The 14,116-nt window shown below is 42.5% G+C and overlaps 1 protein-coding gene across 2 annotated transcripts; it reads right to left on the reverse strand.

Annotated features, from left to right (window-relative positions):
• Positions 1 to 158: 158 nt before the first annotated feature.
• SARS1 (seryl-tRNA synthetase 1) lies at positions 159 to 13,661 on the reverse strand. Of its 2 annotated transcripts, none has more exons than XM_082227081.1 (11): positions 13,377 to 13,661; positions 11,567 to 11,633; positions 9,673 to 9,753; positions 6,364 to 6,522; positions 5,144 to 5,287; positions 4,736 to 4,891; positions 3,917 to 4,138; positions 3,023 to 3,152; positions 2,482 to 2,639; positions 1,331 to 1,460; positions 159 to 857 (listed from the first exon to the last, which is right to left on the reverse strand). In XM_082227081.1, exons 1-11 carry the CDS (start codon positions 13,514 to 13,516, stop codon positions 700 to 702), a joined length of 1,545 nt encoding a protein of 514 aa, XP_082083207.1. In that variant the 5' UTR covers positions 13,517 to 13,661; the 3' UTR covers positions 159 to 699. The 2 variants fall into 2 exon arrangements, with proteins under 2 accessions (XP_082083207.1, XP_082083206.1); XM_082227080.1 differs by having other exon boundaries at positions 160 to 857; positions 11,567 to 11,637; positions 13,381 to 13,660.
• Positions 13,662 to 14,116: the final 455 nt, after the last annotated feature.

A 14,116-nucleotide genomic window follows, 5' to 3' on the forward strand; every position in this document is an offset into this window, starting at 1 on the left:
ACTAACACAAAACAAAAAGTTGGGTTCTATTAACCTGCATTTCATATCTGCAAACTATGGCCGCTTACACATCAGTGTAAAACAGTCCGCTTCATATGCGAGCAGATACAAGTAATGTTGTTAAAGGAATCCAAGAAATACAGAAGTCATAAAATACAACTGAGAAAAGCATCATTTTTTTCAATGCTTGCTTTATTCACTGTGTGCCACCATATCAGGTAAAATCCTATGACTATGCAAAGACTGTCTTTACAGTAAAACGCCACATGCCTATACTTATTTTCCCTTTTGATCTTTGCTTTATCCCAGTGTTGCTTCTGCTCAGCAGAGATTTTCAGCAAATAAACATGATATAGCAGTTTGTTCCTTCTGCTTGGATTTGCAACTAGGGGTTTGAATAGAAACTGTTTCCGTAGATAATTAACATAATGTAAGACATACAGACTTCTGGGGAACTGGTCAGCACCTCTAGTGCTTTCCACATTCAATGTGAAAACAAACACCAGTGGATCCTCAGAGCCAGCATGGGAAGGAGCATCTTCCCAGGCTACAGAGGGTGGAAGCCGAGATGGAAAAAAGTAACTTGCCCATGGTGACAGGAGGGATGAGACAAAGCAGGAATTCATATCCAGGACCCCCTGCAGCTTTATGCACTAAACTGTGCAATCTCAGAAAAAGTAACACATACGTAGATCCCTTTTAGGGACTGTTCACATCCATGTTCTGCATCTTTCCTTCCAGTGCACAGTCCCCACCAGCCGATTTCTTTTTGCTTCCCTCATGCTGTTTCTTCTGCTTCTTGGAAAGTTCCTGATCAATAGGAGCAGGTTTTACAAATTTTATCATTTCTTTCAGGCCTAAAAGGAGGAAGAAGGCAGAGCAAGATAACAGAGTGAACACACCAGGGCCAAACTTCTACAAAGGAAGTATCAACAAGAATCCCCCTTCTGTTCTCACACATCACACCAATCTTACACACCAAGTCACCTTGATTAATTTACCCCATGTCCTTGAACAAAGTAAAGTAGACAGTGTTAGGGACAGCACATCTGAGCTTGCCCACCCTTTTCCAGCCAAGGACCAGAGAGACCCACCTGCATCCTCTTACATACTGCTCCTTTTGAAATGTTATGGGTCAGTAAAAATAGCAACTGTAATGAATTCTCTTTGTTTAGATATAACCCTTTACTCTAGACAGGAGGAAATTGTCACAATTGTTTTATGAGTTGAGAAGAGTTATTAGGCTCAGACAACAAGGACGATTAGACGGTATAAAATACATAATTATGGATGGCTATGGGGAGGGCAACAAGCATTTTCTTTTTATTACCTGGTGGCATGAAGTCCCTTAATTTCTCTGGTACAATGATTCCTTCCTCTGTCTGGTAATTCTCAAGGATGGCACATATAGCACGTGTTGTAGCACACATCGTGGCATTGAGCATATGCACAAACTCCACCTTTGAGGGCAGAACATTTCATGTTCTCAGTAAGTAAAAACAAGTAAAAGCAGCAGCAAGAAAACACATTTTTGAAGAGGATAAATACCATCTCCAAAATAACCATTCCAATAAACCTAATCTGTCATTCTGTTACTCAGTCATCTGAAAAGGCAGAGCCTTCAATCTAATAAATAGTTGTTCCAATTTAGGAACACTACAACTAACATTTTCTAGCTTAGCTTAACCAATCACTTTGCAACAGACTTCCTTATCTAAACATTTTAGAAGCAGCAAGGTAGATTGCACTGTTAGTTGAACTAGATAACATCCTCCTTTTCTGTGATAATTGTGAGAATGAAAATAACTGAGCTTTGCCTTTAAATGTGTTTGTATGAATATTGGTTTGTTTACTAATGTCCAATATCTGAACACCAAGTAACTATTAGGGGTTGTTTGACTTCACTGGATACAACCTCTGTCTTTCAAATTAAAAAAAAATCTAAAAAAGAAAAGGAAAGCCCAATGATTATTCATTCTTCAGGTTTCCATTTCTACACTCTTCATAATTTTAAGGGATTAAGTTTTTACTTTTTTCAAGAAAGCAATCCTAGGGCTCCTTGGTAGCAGTCAGTTAATTCTGAACTGGCAAGTGGACCATTCTCAAACTGGTCACTTCCATGGCAGCATCACAGAAGAAGTAGTGAGACAAAATGACAGGCAGAAAACCTGGATCTTTATGGGAAATTATGGAAATTAACAGGGCCTTTCCAACTTTTGCTAGATCTCCAGAATCAACATTACTGCCAACTTGTCTCCCTAGCAAGGACTCAAAGTTGCAACCTATTGGGACAATCAACTCAGATGGCGAATAGAAAAAACTTATCAGACTAAAGCAAAAAGGCAGATGTTTTCCTGAAGGCTACATGGGTAAACAGCAGCACCTTCTTAAGAACCCAAATAATTATTTAACTAGAACACCAGTATATTGTAAATGATGCACTGGGAGAATTGTATATGTAAAATGTACAAAGCAGCCTACTTTGTCCATCATCTTCTTGGTTTGTCCATAACGGATCCGCAGCCGACGTGCCTGGTAGTCAGTGCAGTTTGAACAAGAAACAAGTTCACGGAAAGCTCCTGAACCTGGGAACCATGCCTCCAAGTCCAACTTCTTACTGGCAGCATGATTCAAGGAACCTGTAACAACATGAGGTGGCATTTAGGTACTGATTCAGTGTTCTAATAATGGGAATTGAAAGATGTGCCTTTCTCACCCCTCTCATAGTTTTGGAGATACAGAATGAAACCAAGAGTAACAAGGAGATCTATGGTCATTTCCCTCAATTAGGATGTGTGCTAGTCTGGGCAATAAACATGAGTACATGGCTGCATGCTGAGATACTACAGGTCTTACAATTAAAGCAAATAAATCCTGATACAAACCACCAGAGATTACTGCCTGCCAGGTGCAATTGTTTGCACACTTTCTAGGGTGCAGGCCACACTGAACACTGAAAGATTTAACTTTGAGAAACCAAACATAGATTAGGCTGCAAATTATTCGGGGGGTATATACATACCTGAGACAATATTCACAATATGGTAAGGGATGCCCAGAGATTGATAGAACTCTTCAGCGGTTGCAATCATCTCATCAAACATCTCCCAAGACTTGTTATCATGAGGTGATGCGTAGACAAATTGCTCAATCTGGAAAGGGTCAAAAGCAGAAACTTCAGAGCAGGAAATAAAAAACAAAAGAAAGTAGCAATCCTTCATAGACACAAAGAGGAATTTGAATCCCAGAATATAATAATTATACTGTTCTGTGTCTTCTGTGACTTAACATCAACCCCTAAAATCAGTTCCTTTGGGAACAATGCTTATATTCCCAAGCTTTTGACAGCATGAAAAGTCAGGGGGGGGGACCCTGCAATTTTTACTACAGATATCCTTACCAAGAAAAAACAACGAAATAAAACTTCTGAACACAATCATAAAATGGAGGTGAATGTAACTCAACAGCCTAATGCAACCAAACACAACATTCAGTTACCAAACAAAAGCCAGCTTCTAAGTACTACTGAGACAGAGAAAAATAGTTATCGGTCTCCTACTGAATATAAACAACACTTTCAATTACCATAAACTGTTACAGAGGAACACCACTTTCATTTCAATTGCCCAATACATTTCAACAATGCAAACTTCTTCAACAGCACATCGCTGAAAAACACACACTATCTGGGGATTGACTCAAGCAAAGTCATTGTGTGAGTGGAACAACTTCTGTTCAGTTAATTTTCCTCCCTTCTCCTTTCCCATGTGCCCACCCCACCCTCAGATCTGATCTGGAGAGAAGCGGGGGTTGGGGGAGGGAGAAGAAGGGGAAGTTCTGTTGTGTGAACAGAAATTGTCTCGTTTGTGAAATGAGTAATACAACCCTGGATTAATAACTTTTGCAACTGCAATACCTTTTCAAATTGGTGCACACGGAAAATGCCTCTGGTATCCCGGCCATGTGAACCAACTTCCTGGCGGAAGCAGGTAGACAGCCCAGCGTATTTGATGGGCAGGTCCTCTGGCTTCAGCCATTCATCCCTGTGCAATGCTGCAATTGGCTGTTCAGATGTAGCAATCAGGTATTTCTCATCAATAGTGTTATCGTCGCTCTTCTCACTGCCTTTGCCAAGTACCTGAGAAGTAGAAAAAGTTAGTCCGTTAGACCAGTGCAGCAAGATGTCATGTACATAGACAAAGCTTCAGTGGACCATTCCAATGAAAGCCCTTGTGAGCTAAATTACTGGTTCACTGGATCATATAATTTCTTCTATGATTGCTTTTCTAAGTTGTTGCTTAGCTACAACTTAGCTACATTAGTTACCTTTCATATGAAAACATCACTAACCATTCTAACCCCCAATGACAAACAGTTAAGTACTTGTGGATCAGAAAATGGGGAAGACATGGCACAATGCCTGTGATGATTAGAAACAATGTTAACAAAACCTTTAACCTATCAACACAACATTCCTTTTCATTATCATAAATTATTAGCACTGACTGTGGCTGATGGTAGAAATGCTTCCTAAAGAAGTGTGCAGCAATTTGAAATGAAGGACAAATATTGAAATACAGTCAATTATCTGACTGAAAGTTTACCAGCAGTATTTGAAAAATTCCACATGGCTCCAGGGGCAATGTGATTACACATTAAGGGAAGCAACACAAAACTTTCCTAGAAGCTTATAGAGTTTGCTACTAAAACAGTAATTTTACCCTTCCCACCTTACCTTGTAGAGCTCTTCATCGAACTGGCTTAGCTGGGCCACTTCCTGCATCACCTCTTTTCTCATGAAGAAAGGGGTATAAACAGGGGTGTAACCTTTGCTAAGCAGCGTCTGCAGGGCATACTGGATGAGAGCTTGCTCTAGAAAAACCAGGGCACCCTATAGAACAACAAAGAAGAAAGTAGGTAAGTGAATATTCTGCTCCCGAGAACCCACATTTTGAAACGGCACTGGCAGGAACGTTGTATTCTGACAGTCTTCTACAGCTTAGATATTAAGCAAACCACTTTGTGAAGGTGGTGTTTTGGCTTTGAAAAGCAAGGTACAATTTTCAAAATAAATAAGTTTTCTTCTGGGATCCCAATTCTCCCAGTCCTATAAATAGCAATGATTAAGAAGTTAAGTTCTCACCTTTAGAAAGTATCCTCTGCTTCCAGCAACAATGGCTCCCTTTTCTCCCTCATAGCCATCCACCATGACAACCAAGTCCACATGAGAATACTTCTTCCTCACTGTGCAGTCTCCCCATAGCCTCTCCACTTTGTTATCTGCATCCTACCCATGTGATAAAAAGGGAGAAAGGCCTTTGAACATCCCAATAGAAACAATATCAATCCAATTATCTGATTATCTCATCCATGATTTAATTGTATGTGTTCACATGCACAATCCTGGCTGGTATTTGCTTGCACAGTAGCACTTACAATTGCCAGAAGCTTCCTGCACTGCATTTGCTCTCTACTTGTGGCATGCTGCCATCTGCATCCTATAGGCTGACTGAAGAGAAGGTGGTGTGTGGGTTTGCTCTGCCCTGGAGAAGGGGCTGAGATGCAGAGGAAGCAAGGAATAGATCTGATGGTCTTTTAGTCTCCTGCAGAGCTGTCACAGAAGCACCCAGCAACTCTCTTAAGTGCTTTCAAAATTACTACTTGCCAACAACTGGAATGAGTATGACGTCTCCATGGCAACACTCTTAGGCAATTATTCCAATGCAAAATCCAACCAGCCCAGTATTGTATCAGACTCACTAAATAGTATTATTAAACAAAATATTGTATTGTTGGACAAATGGTTGGTTCCAAGCCACACATCATGGGTAGGATTCACCTAAGGGGCCCTGCCAGTGGAAGCCCAATGCAGGGACTTTCACTTGCACAACGGGCCTTCCTGTTGCATGAGACCTGCACCCCCCGAAATTGTCTCAGGGGGTGGATGGGTGTCGGGAGAACCACCAAAATAGCACACGGGGGAGGGGAGACTGTTCCACCTGGCAGGTTGATATGCTTGCACAGATGCGACATTTGTAATACCATGATGTTGAATTCCAGCCTAAGTCTGTTTCCCATACATTTCCTAAACAAGATCAGGGTTTTGTGCTTATTTGGGATTTTTTTTCCATTTGTGACTTTCTTTTCTATGGGGAACACTGTTTTAGAATACAAATTGCATAAACTTCTCAACCTCCTCACCTAGGATGTACTGTCTCACACCCTCAGGACTTTATACCTTCAGCTTGCTGTCTCCCCACCCTACCAGCAGGACAGTTTAATAGTGATGCACAAGGCTGTAACAGCCAAACCACACACTGTCTTTCATGCACATTTATATAAAAGTGTGGAATTTGCTCCTACCTCATCATTACTGATTGGCACAGAGGGATGAAGGAGGTTTCCAATTTCTCTGAGGTTTTCAAACCGCTCTGCCTCCAGCTTCAAGCGCTCCTCATCACAGTTCAGTATTGCTTCATCAATTAGAAGACGAACTTTCTTTATTTGGCTTACTTGAAGACCCTGAAACACAAAAGTGGGCCTAATATAAGAAATATAAGAAAAGAATAATATCTTGTGAAAATAGACACATTCATTTTTTGGAAACCGTAATTCTATCAACTACAGTTTCACATTTCAGCCGGTGGTCTAGCATCACCAAGAACCAATGTTGGTTCTATGGGACTCAGGGTAAAAGGCAATACCTGGTTTACTACCAGCAGAACCTCAGATAAGATCTTTGGCTCACACATAGAAAGCCTCATCAAGGACTAGCTTTGCATTATGCATTACAGACATGTAAGTCTTAGAGTGGCACAAATTAGGGGCCAAAGGACAAGACAATGGTTGATTGATGAAGTTTCTGATCCAAAACTCATGTCAGCACAGTATCCTGTGCAAGAATGCTTTGTGCTACTGCTCAGTTTTTATTATCATAACAGAAGATTGGGCTCCGCAATAAAATACCATACGGTGGAGGGCTTCTGTTCAGGACCACAGCAAGCCAGCCATGCCTTTTTCCAAAATACTCCATTCCACTGCCACCCTGCTAACTGTCAGCATTTTGTGCCCACCTAACAAGCTTGGTCCTCACTGGGATGCTCTGGGGTTCCTTCCCATACATCCTGTCCTGCCCTGCCCTCACTTTTTGAGACATCTGGAAACCTTGGTGTTTTCCAAAGCCTGCTGATGCTTCTCTCTTGTGCATGGACAATGCTGTTTTGGCTGTATAAGTACCTACACTCAGAAAGCATGTTTGCTATTAGTATATACAGGATCTTTCTCACTTCAGAGTGTGCTTGCTAACAAAAGGTGCCAATTGGCATACGAAGCCCTCTACCTATCTTCTTCACAATTTTTCTGCTTTTATGGCAAAATGAGTAATGCAACAAGAAGCATGGCAAATAGTTTACTTATTAAATTCCTCTACCAACACATTTTATTCCTATTGTCAGGGTGGCTTACTAGTCAAACACAAAATAAAGCAATAATTAAAATAACGTAACCAACGAATATCAGCAGAAAAACAACAATCCAAAACAACAACCCTATAAAAAAAACCCAGAGGTATAAAATACTTTGGCTTGTTGCTGAAAGGAATAAAATGAGGAAGCAAGTTCTAGGGCAGAGATCCACTATCACAGTATAGTAGAGCGGAACATACAATAGATGGTAAATTAACTGCTCTCGGATATACAGCTTTTATAGTATCTGTAGTAGCAGCTGCAAGGCTGCAGTGTGAGGGAGAAATTCTGTGACTTGTGGAGTTATCAAAATGGCAGAAGATGTATGCCCAGCAGCTGGTGCCTGGACAAACGATTGTGCAAGGCAGGAGGCTTAGCTTCTTATTCTTTTTTTTACTACAGCTGCACAGACAGTGCAAGCTGTGCTTCCTACTGAATCTCTGCATTGGCTTATTCTATATCCAGAGAAGCAGCTGCTTCTGGGACAATAGCAAGTATGAAATCTCTGTGATGATCTATTGCTCGATAGTAAACACACATCCTTTTAAAAAAATATTGTTACACTTATATCCAGCTTTTCTCTAAGGACCACCAGGTGGTGTACATGTTTCTCCTTCACCATTTTATACTCAAAACAACCCTATGAAATAGGTTATACTGTGAGATAGTGGTGGCCCAAAGTCACCCCACTATAAATTCTTTCAGTAGCATAAGAGGACTTATTGTTTTTAGCTCAGTGCTCACACTTTAAGTGCTTTTCACATGACAGTCGAATATAATCCAAAATCTTCCCAATGTAATTTTAGAATAAATTTGAGGCACCCAGAAAAACATTTTTAGGTTTCTCTGGACCACCAGCATAACAACTGTACTGAAAGCAGGTTAACAGTTCAACAAAATGTGTCTGGCTATATATGGAAGCAGAAGTATAGTATACACAACAGATTCAGTCCTCAATTAGTCAGAAACAAAGTTAAGGAATAAATATGTTCCAAAAATCCTCAATTTTTTTATTGTAAACTTCTTTACTACAACGTAATTATCGTCTATACAAACATTCTGAAACATAATAAAACCTTAATGGGCCAAATCCTAGACAAATAAGGAAGACACAATACTTCTCTTTAAACTACAATTGCAAACAACTGTCCTGAATAAACAATTTGTTATTCATCAATATAGCTATTAATACAAACTTTTCTAGGCCAATTAATAAAACCAAAATTCTTTATGTTTTTTCCTACAGATTCAAAGCTCCTGGCTGTACGTGCATATACTCATACAGGGAACCTATATACTTTCCATCTTGGGGCAAATAGGAGCTTTGGGGAGGAGAGCGAGAATTTAGTTAGGAAAGGGTGCAGAGGGAAATGGTTAAACAATTTCCTTTAGCATTGTTTCCACAATCAAATTCCTTCCACAGACTCCTTTGAGAAAAAAAATGCATCAGGAGACCTGACTGCAGATCTCCTGACATCTTATTTAGCTTGGTCCTTACTCTAACATAGGCTCCTACATTTTCACTCACTATACTAGGGTAAATTAGCCATCACTGTTGGCAAGTATAGTGACCCGAGTTTTATTCACAGGTTGACATGTGGGGGTCATCCCAGCAGTTATGCAGCAAATCCATCCCTTCCTTAGTTCCAAGACTTGGAGAAATGCTGGGAATAGTTTGGCTCCAATGCTGCCAAGCCAAATGGTCCACACAGAGCTGAACCGGCCATGCCACTCCCTCTGTTCTACAGCAGGAAGGGGAGATGAGGAGCTTCCTAAACCTCAGCATCCATAGCCGCTTGACTGAGCGGTGGACAACAGGCAAGCCTCACAGTTCTCTTGCCCTTGAGAAAAGGATGAACTAGCAGAGTGAGGGGCAAATTATAGATCCACCTCTCCTCACAAAATTGTATTTCAGCTCAAGTGAAAAAACACACTTTAAAAACCACTAGCTAACCTGCACAGGGAGAGAATTACCACAGCTCCAACATTAGAGACCAGTGGGTAACTGAACAATTAATATAGCGCAAGGGAACAAAAGAATCAGAATGCAATTAACATATTTTCTTGTTCACACACGCTCCTCACCCAATCTGAAGCTGCACAAGTGACATGGGTGAGGCGAAAAGCAAACACCAGAGTATATTTCACAGATACAATACACTGTAAACCAGTGAATGGTCAAGTAAGAAACTAGTTGAAAATAACTTACTGCTAAGATGTCTGCTGTAAGTTCATCGAGATTTTGTGCATTTTCTGGTATGTGGTCATCATTTCCTACTGGCTCTTTTTTCTATATATGTAGAAATACAAAAAAAAGCAATCAATTGGCAAATAAAAAAAGCGATAGAACAAAAATATTCTACAAATGCAGGTTGTATTTGTACAAATATTGTACAAATGCAGACCTGCCTAGATCATTGGTTTACATTTCCTAGTAAAGATTATAAAATATCCATCATACATATCATTGCCATGTTCTCTCTCAGCAATTCCTGGAGTGCTCTAATGTGGCTGAGGAGAACAGAATGACCCCTTCAAAGTTCCACTTAGTCATGACTGAACTAAGGGCTCAGTGCAAGGAAGCCCCTCTTCATATACACAATTCCATTTTTGCCACCACCAGAGTGCTCTGAAACAGGTGGAATATTACAATCTGCTCTTCATTGCAGTGCTGAGGACTTTGTGCAGAGGCACCCTCTGATGCCATCATTTCCATTCTAAAGCCCTGAAAGCTTGAGGAGTAAAACTGGGGAAAGGATGCGGGGAGGAAATAGAGTTCCAGTGGATGTTATTGGTCTCTGTGTGTGGCGTATGTGTGTCCTGCATGACTGTGAAAGGATGATGGTGCACATGTTCATTTTAGCCGCACCCACTTTTACTTTGGCCATGCTGACCTTGCAGGCATGGTCAAAAGGTAATGCAGCCTTTGGGCAGAAGAGGGTAGCCACCCCTGCAGTAAACAAACAAATCTGGTATCACCCTTTATTTTTTCAACACAGTATCAATTGGAAATAAAACTGGAAAAGTACTCTTTCAGAAGTGTTAAATTAATAATTTGGAGATACTAAATCCACTTCATAAGTAAAAGAGAAGGCCTGTCTCCTGATCCTGCCAACACGTGTGGGCCCTCACTGTCATTACATGCCCATTTGTGGAACTCCTTCTCATTAGAGGCAATGTTATCCCACTCTTTACTTAAAATGCAATTCTTTTCTCAGGGATTTAGCTGCAAGGATTAAAGTCTTGGTATCTGTATTTTACAACTGCTACTGAGGGCCCATAGGTTTGTCATTTTATTGTATTTTTATATATTTTGTACACTCCCCTCAGATTCTGTGTATGAAAGGCAGTTTGAAAGGCCAGCCAATAAATAAAACTCACTTTCCCCTCACCCAGTTCTAAGCGATTCTGTCTCGTTGCTTGGTGGGAGGGAATCAGACTGTGATCCTAAGATGACAGTGGGCTCAATTCAGCTTGACAACTTATTTGTGCTTTAGTGTTCCGTAATATTAAAATGGGACGTGGGTGGCACTATGGGTTAAACCACAGAGCCTAGGACTTGCTGATCAGAAGGTCGGCGGTTCGAATCCCCGCAACGGGGTGAGCTCCCGTTGCTTGGTCCCAGCTCCTGCCAACCTAGCAGTTCGAAAGCACGTCAAAGTGCAAGTAGATAAATAGGTACCGCTCCAGCAGGAAGGTAAACGTCGTTTCTGTGCGCTGCTCTGGTTCGCCAGAAGCGGCTTAAGTCATGCTGGCCACATGACCCGGAAGCTGTACGCCGGCTCCCTCGGCCAATAAAGCGAGATGAACGCCGCAACCCCAGAGTCAGTCATGACTGGACCTAATGATCAGGGGTCCCTTTATCTTTAATATTAAAATTAATAGTATAGTTGAGCATGCTGCCTCATCATCATCCTCTCAGACATACCACTTTTCTTCTGGACAGCTCCCAATCTGTCAATCCTTTTATTTCCCTAATGGCGTTTTTCATGCCACTGATTGAACTCTACATGTTTTCTAGCACAGTTAATCACAAAACAAAATGGCATACATCATAGTGGTTTTGGTAACCAATCAGAAGCTGTGATTCCAATAAATCGCACCTTCATTTTCTCGCCTATAGTTTTGCTGCAAAGGTTCTTCAGTTTGTTCAGATTGTCTGCACGGAATCTGCCTGGAAGGAAAACATTTGAAAAAATTCTAAGAGGCGTCTACATTTAAAGGATAAGTTTCTACACAAAATCATAAGTCTATTGAACTATCTGGCTGCTGCTGCTGCTGCTGCTGCTACTACTATGGGTGTAGCACAGATTAAAATACGGTCATTCTGATAAACTGGAGATTTTATCTTATATTATGCATGATACTGCGCAAAAGTTACAATACCCAGGCAACCTCTGAGAAAGGATAGTAGTTTGTAAAGTATTATGGCATATGCTTTTTCTCATTTAATTTCAGCAAGAAGATGCAATTCAGAGGCCTGCAAATACAGAACACTCCCACTACCAAAGGAAGCAGCTTCCGATTCTGAACACTCATTATGATTTTTGCATGGTACAGTAAAATGAAGTTTAGCATAAATTGAATATCTCATTTTTATTTTAGTTGTTATTGTTGCTGGATATATATATTTCAAAGATATATTCCTCATCCTACTTCCAAAATTTCAATATACAGACAGCAGGCAACGCTGTACTTGATGGCAATGCTTTACTTGAAAACTGCTAAAGGTCTTAGAAATCACTTAATGATTTCTACAGCAACTTAAACACACTCTGCTAGATGCTGTATAACTTTAAATTCTATAATGATGGCTTCTTTAATTTATTATATCTTGTATTTTATTGTATTACAATTTGAATTCTATATCATTTCATAGACTCTTCACTACCCGCATACTGGAGATATTGAAAATGAAGTCTAGGAGAGATGGTTTGGGGCATAGGATTATATGGTGAACCTCCATCTGATTCTAAATGAGTAGCAGTGGTCTCAGGCACCTGACGTGACAGGCCCATTACATTTCCTCCCCCCCCCCGCCCCTCATTTTCTGGTTAAAGGGAATAAAGCACAGGCAATATTACCAACACTTTGTCACAATGTAAAGCACAATGTAAAGGGCATTTAACACAAGTTATCAAAATCGCTGGCAAGGAAACATGCCCACAGAAAATGAAGCAGTGCTGCGGCTGATATGAGCTCTAGCGTGCCAGAGTCACTTTCTATGATGCTGGTTACAGCAGGATTGCATCAGACTAGGCAGCACCAATGCCTGAACAGCGTCCTGCCAAATCGCAAGCCCGTCCATTTAAAGGGCAATGCAGCTGTGAAACACCAGAGAGGACGGCGAAGAGAAGAGGAAAACCCTAATTGGGAAATACAATTAAAACAACAACACCCTACACTTTTTGGAGGGGTGGGGAAGACAGATGGGAGCGCCCTGAAGCCCTCTGAAGGGATGACTCCCCCGATGTTTCAAAAGAGCCACTCCAAACCTTCCCCTTCGACCGGGGCCTAGAAATAAAGCAGCAGAAGCAAAGACTGGCCGCAGGGTCATCCCTCCCCGTTGGACCTCATGGCTGGGGGGGGGGGGAGTGAGAGAGAAAGAGAGGTCTGTGTGCCCATTCACACGACGGCGGGGAGGGAAGAGACGGCCGTGAGGAGCCCCTTTCTTCTCACGGGCCTCACCCCTCATCCCACGCCGGACGCCACCGAGGCGAGGAGTTCAAACGCGGCTCCTCACAGAGGTAGCGTGAAAGAGGTTCAAGGAAGAAACATGAGGATGGGGAGACACGTGTCGGGGTCGCAAAGGCTGAGGCGTCGCTCTTTCTCTTCTGCCTCTTTCCTAACGACACCCCTAAAGCCTTATCCGACACCTCACCCACTGACACCCCCATCCACCCATAGCCCCACGTACATCTCCGCCAGGCCCCGTCGGCGGCCACCAGCGCGTCCACCAGCGCCGGGTCCTTGAAGCGCTTCCGCTGCGTCTCCCGCACCAGCTCAGGGTCTCCGCCTTTGTCGGCGCGGAAGAGGTCCAGGTCGAGCACCATGGCGCCGGAGGGCAGCGACTGGAAGCCGAGGGGCGACTGGAAGCCGAGGAGCGGCGCCGGCTCAGGACGGAGGAAGACGCTCGACAGACAGCTAGCCCGCCCGGCGCAAAGCGACAGGAGGAGAGCCCGGCGAGGCCACGCGTGCGCACTGCGAGCGCGGAGGGGCGTGGGAAAGGCGCTGCGCGTGCGCAGAAGATTCCCACGTAAAGGAGGAGGAGCCTCGCGCAGGGCGGGCGTTGGGTGTTTAGAGCGCCACCTAGAGGGCACGCGCTAAGCGTGGCGCATGCTCAGGCGGGCTGCGGGTCCTCTGCAAAGTGGAGCTGGGATGGTCCGGACAGGAGCAGCCTTGCAGGCTTCCGTGCTCAGTGAGGGTTCGTCAGGGTTACAAAGCAAGACTAGTGTACAGCGCAGAAGAGAAAGCGAGAAAAGGAGAGCTCTAGAACGGGCTGGGTAACATTGTACTGCAGCAGCAATTGCTAACGCTGAAGATACATAGCTGTCAACTTTCCCCTTTTCTTGCGAGGAATAAGGGAATTTCCCTTTGAAAAAGGGAAACGTTGACAGCTATGTGAAGGTAAGAGCCCAGTGAGGACTTGGGAA

Source organism: Podarcis vaucheri (genome assembly GCF_965113315.1).
Source record: "Podarcis vaucheri genome assembly, chromosome: 6".
NCBI lineage: Eukaryota > Metazoa > Chordata > Lepidosauria > Squamata > Lacertidae > Podarcis > Podarcis vaucheri.

Excerpts from the sequence above, each read along its gene's own strand:
- SARS1 (XM_082227081.1), bottom strand. The coding sequence starts at position 13,516 with ATGGTGCTCGACCTGGACCTCTTCCGCGCCGACAAAGGCGGAGACCCT. Across the intron at positions 9,754-11,566 it reads CTATAGGCGAGAAAATGAAG|AAAAAAGAGCCAGTAGGAAA; the intron begins GTGCGATTTATT and ends CTACATATATAG. Across the intron at positions 858-1,330 it reads AAGGGACTTCATGCCACCAG|GCCTGAAAGAAATGATAAAA; the intron begins GTAATAAAAAGA and ends TCCTCCTTTTAG.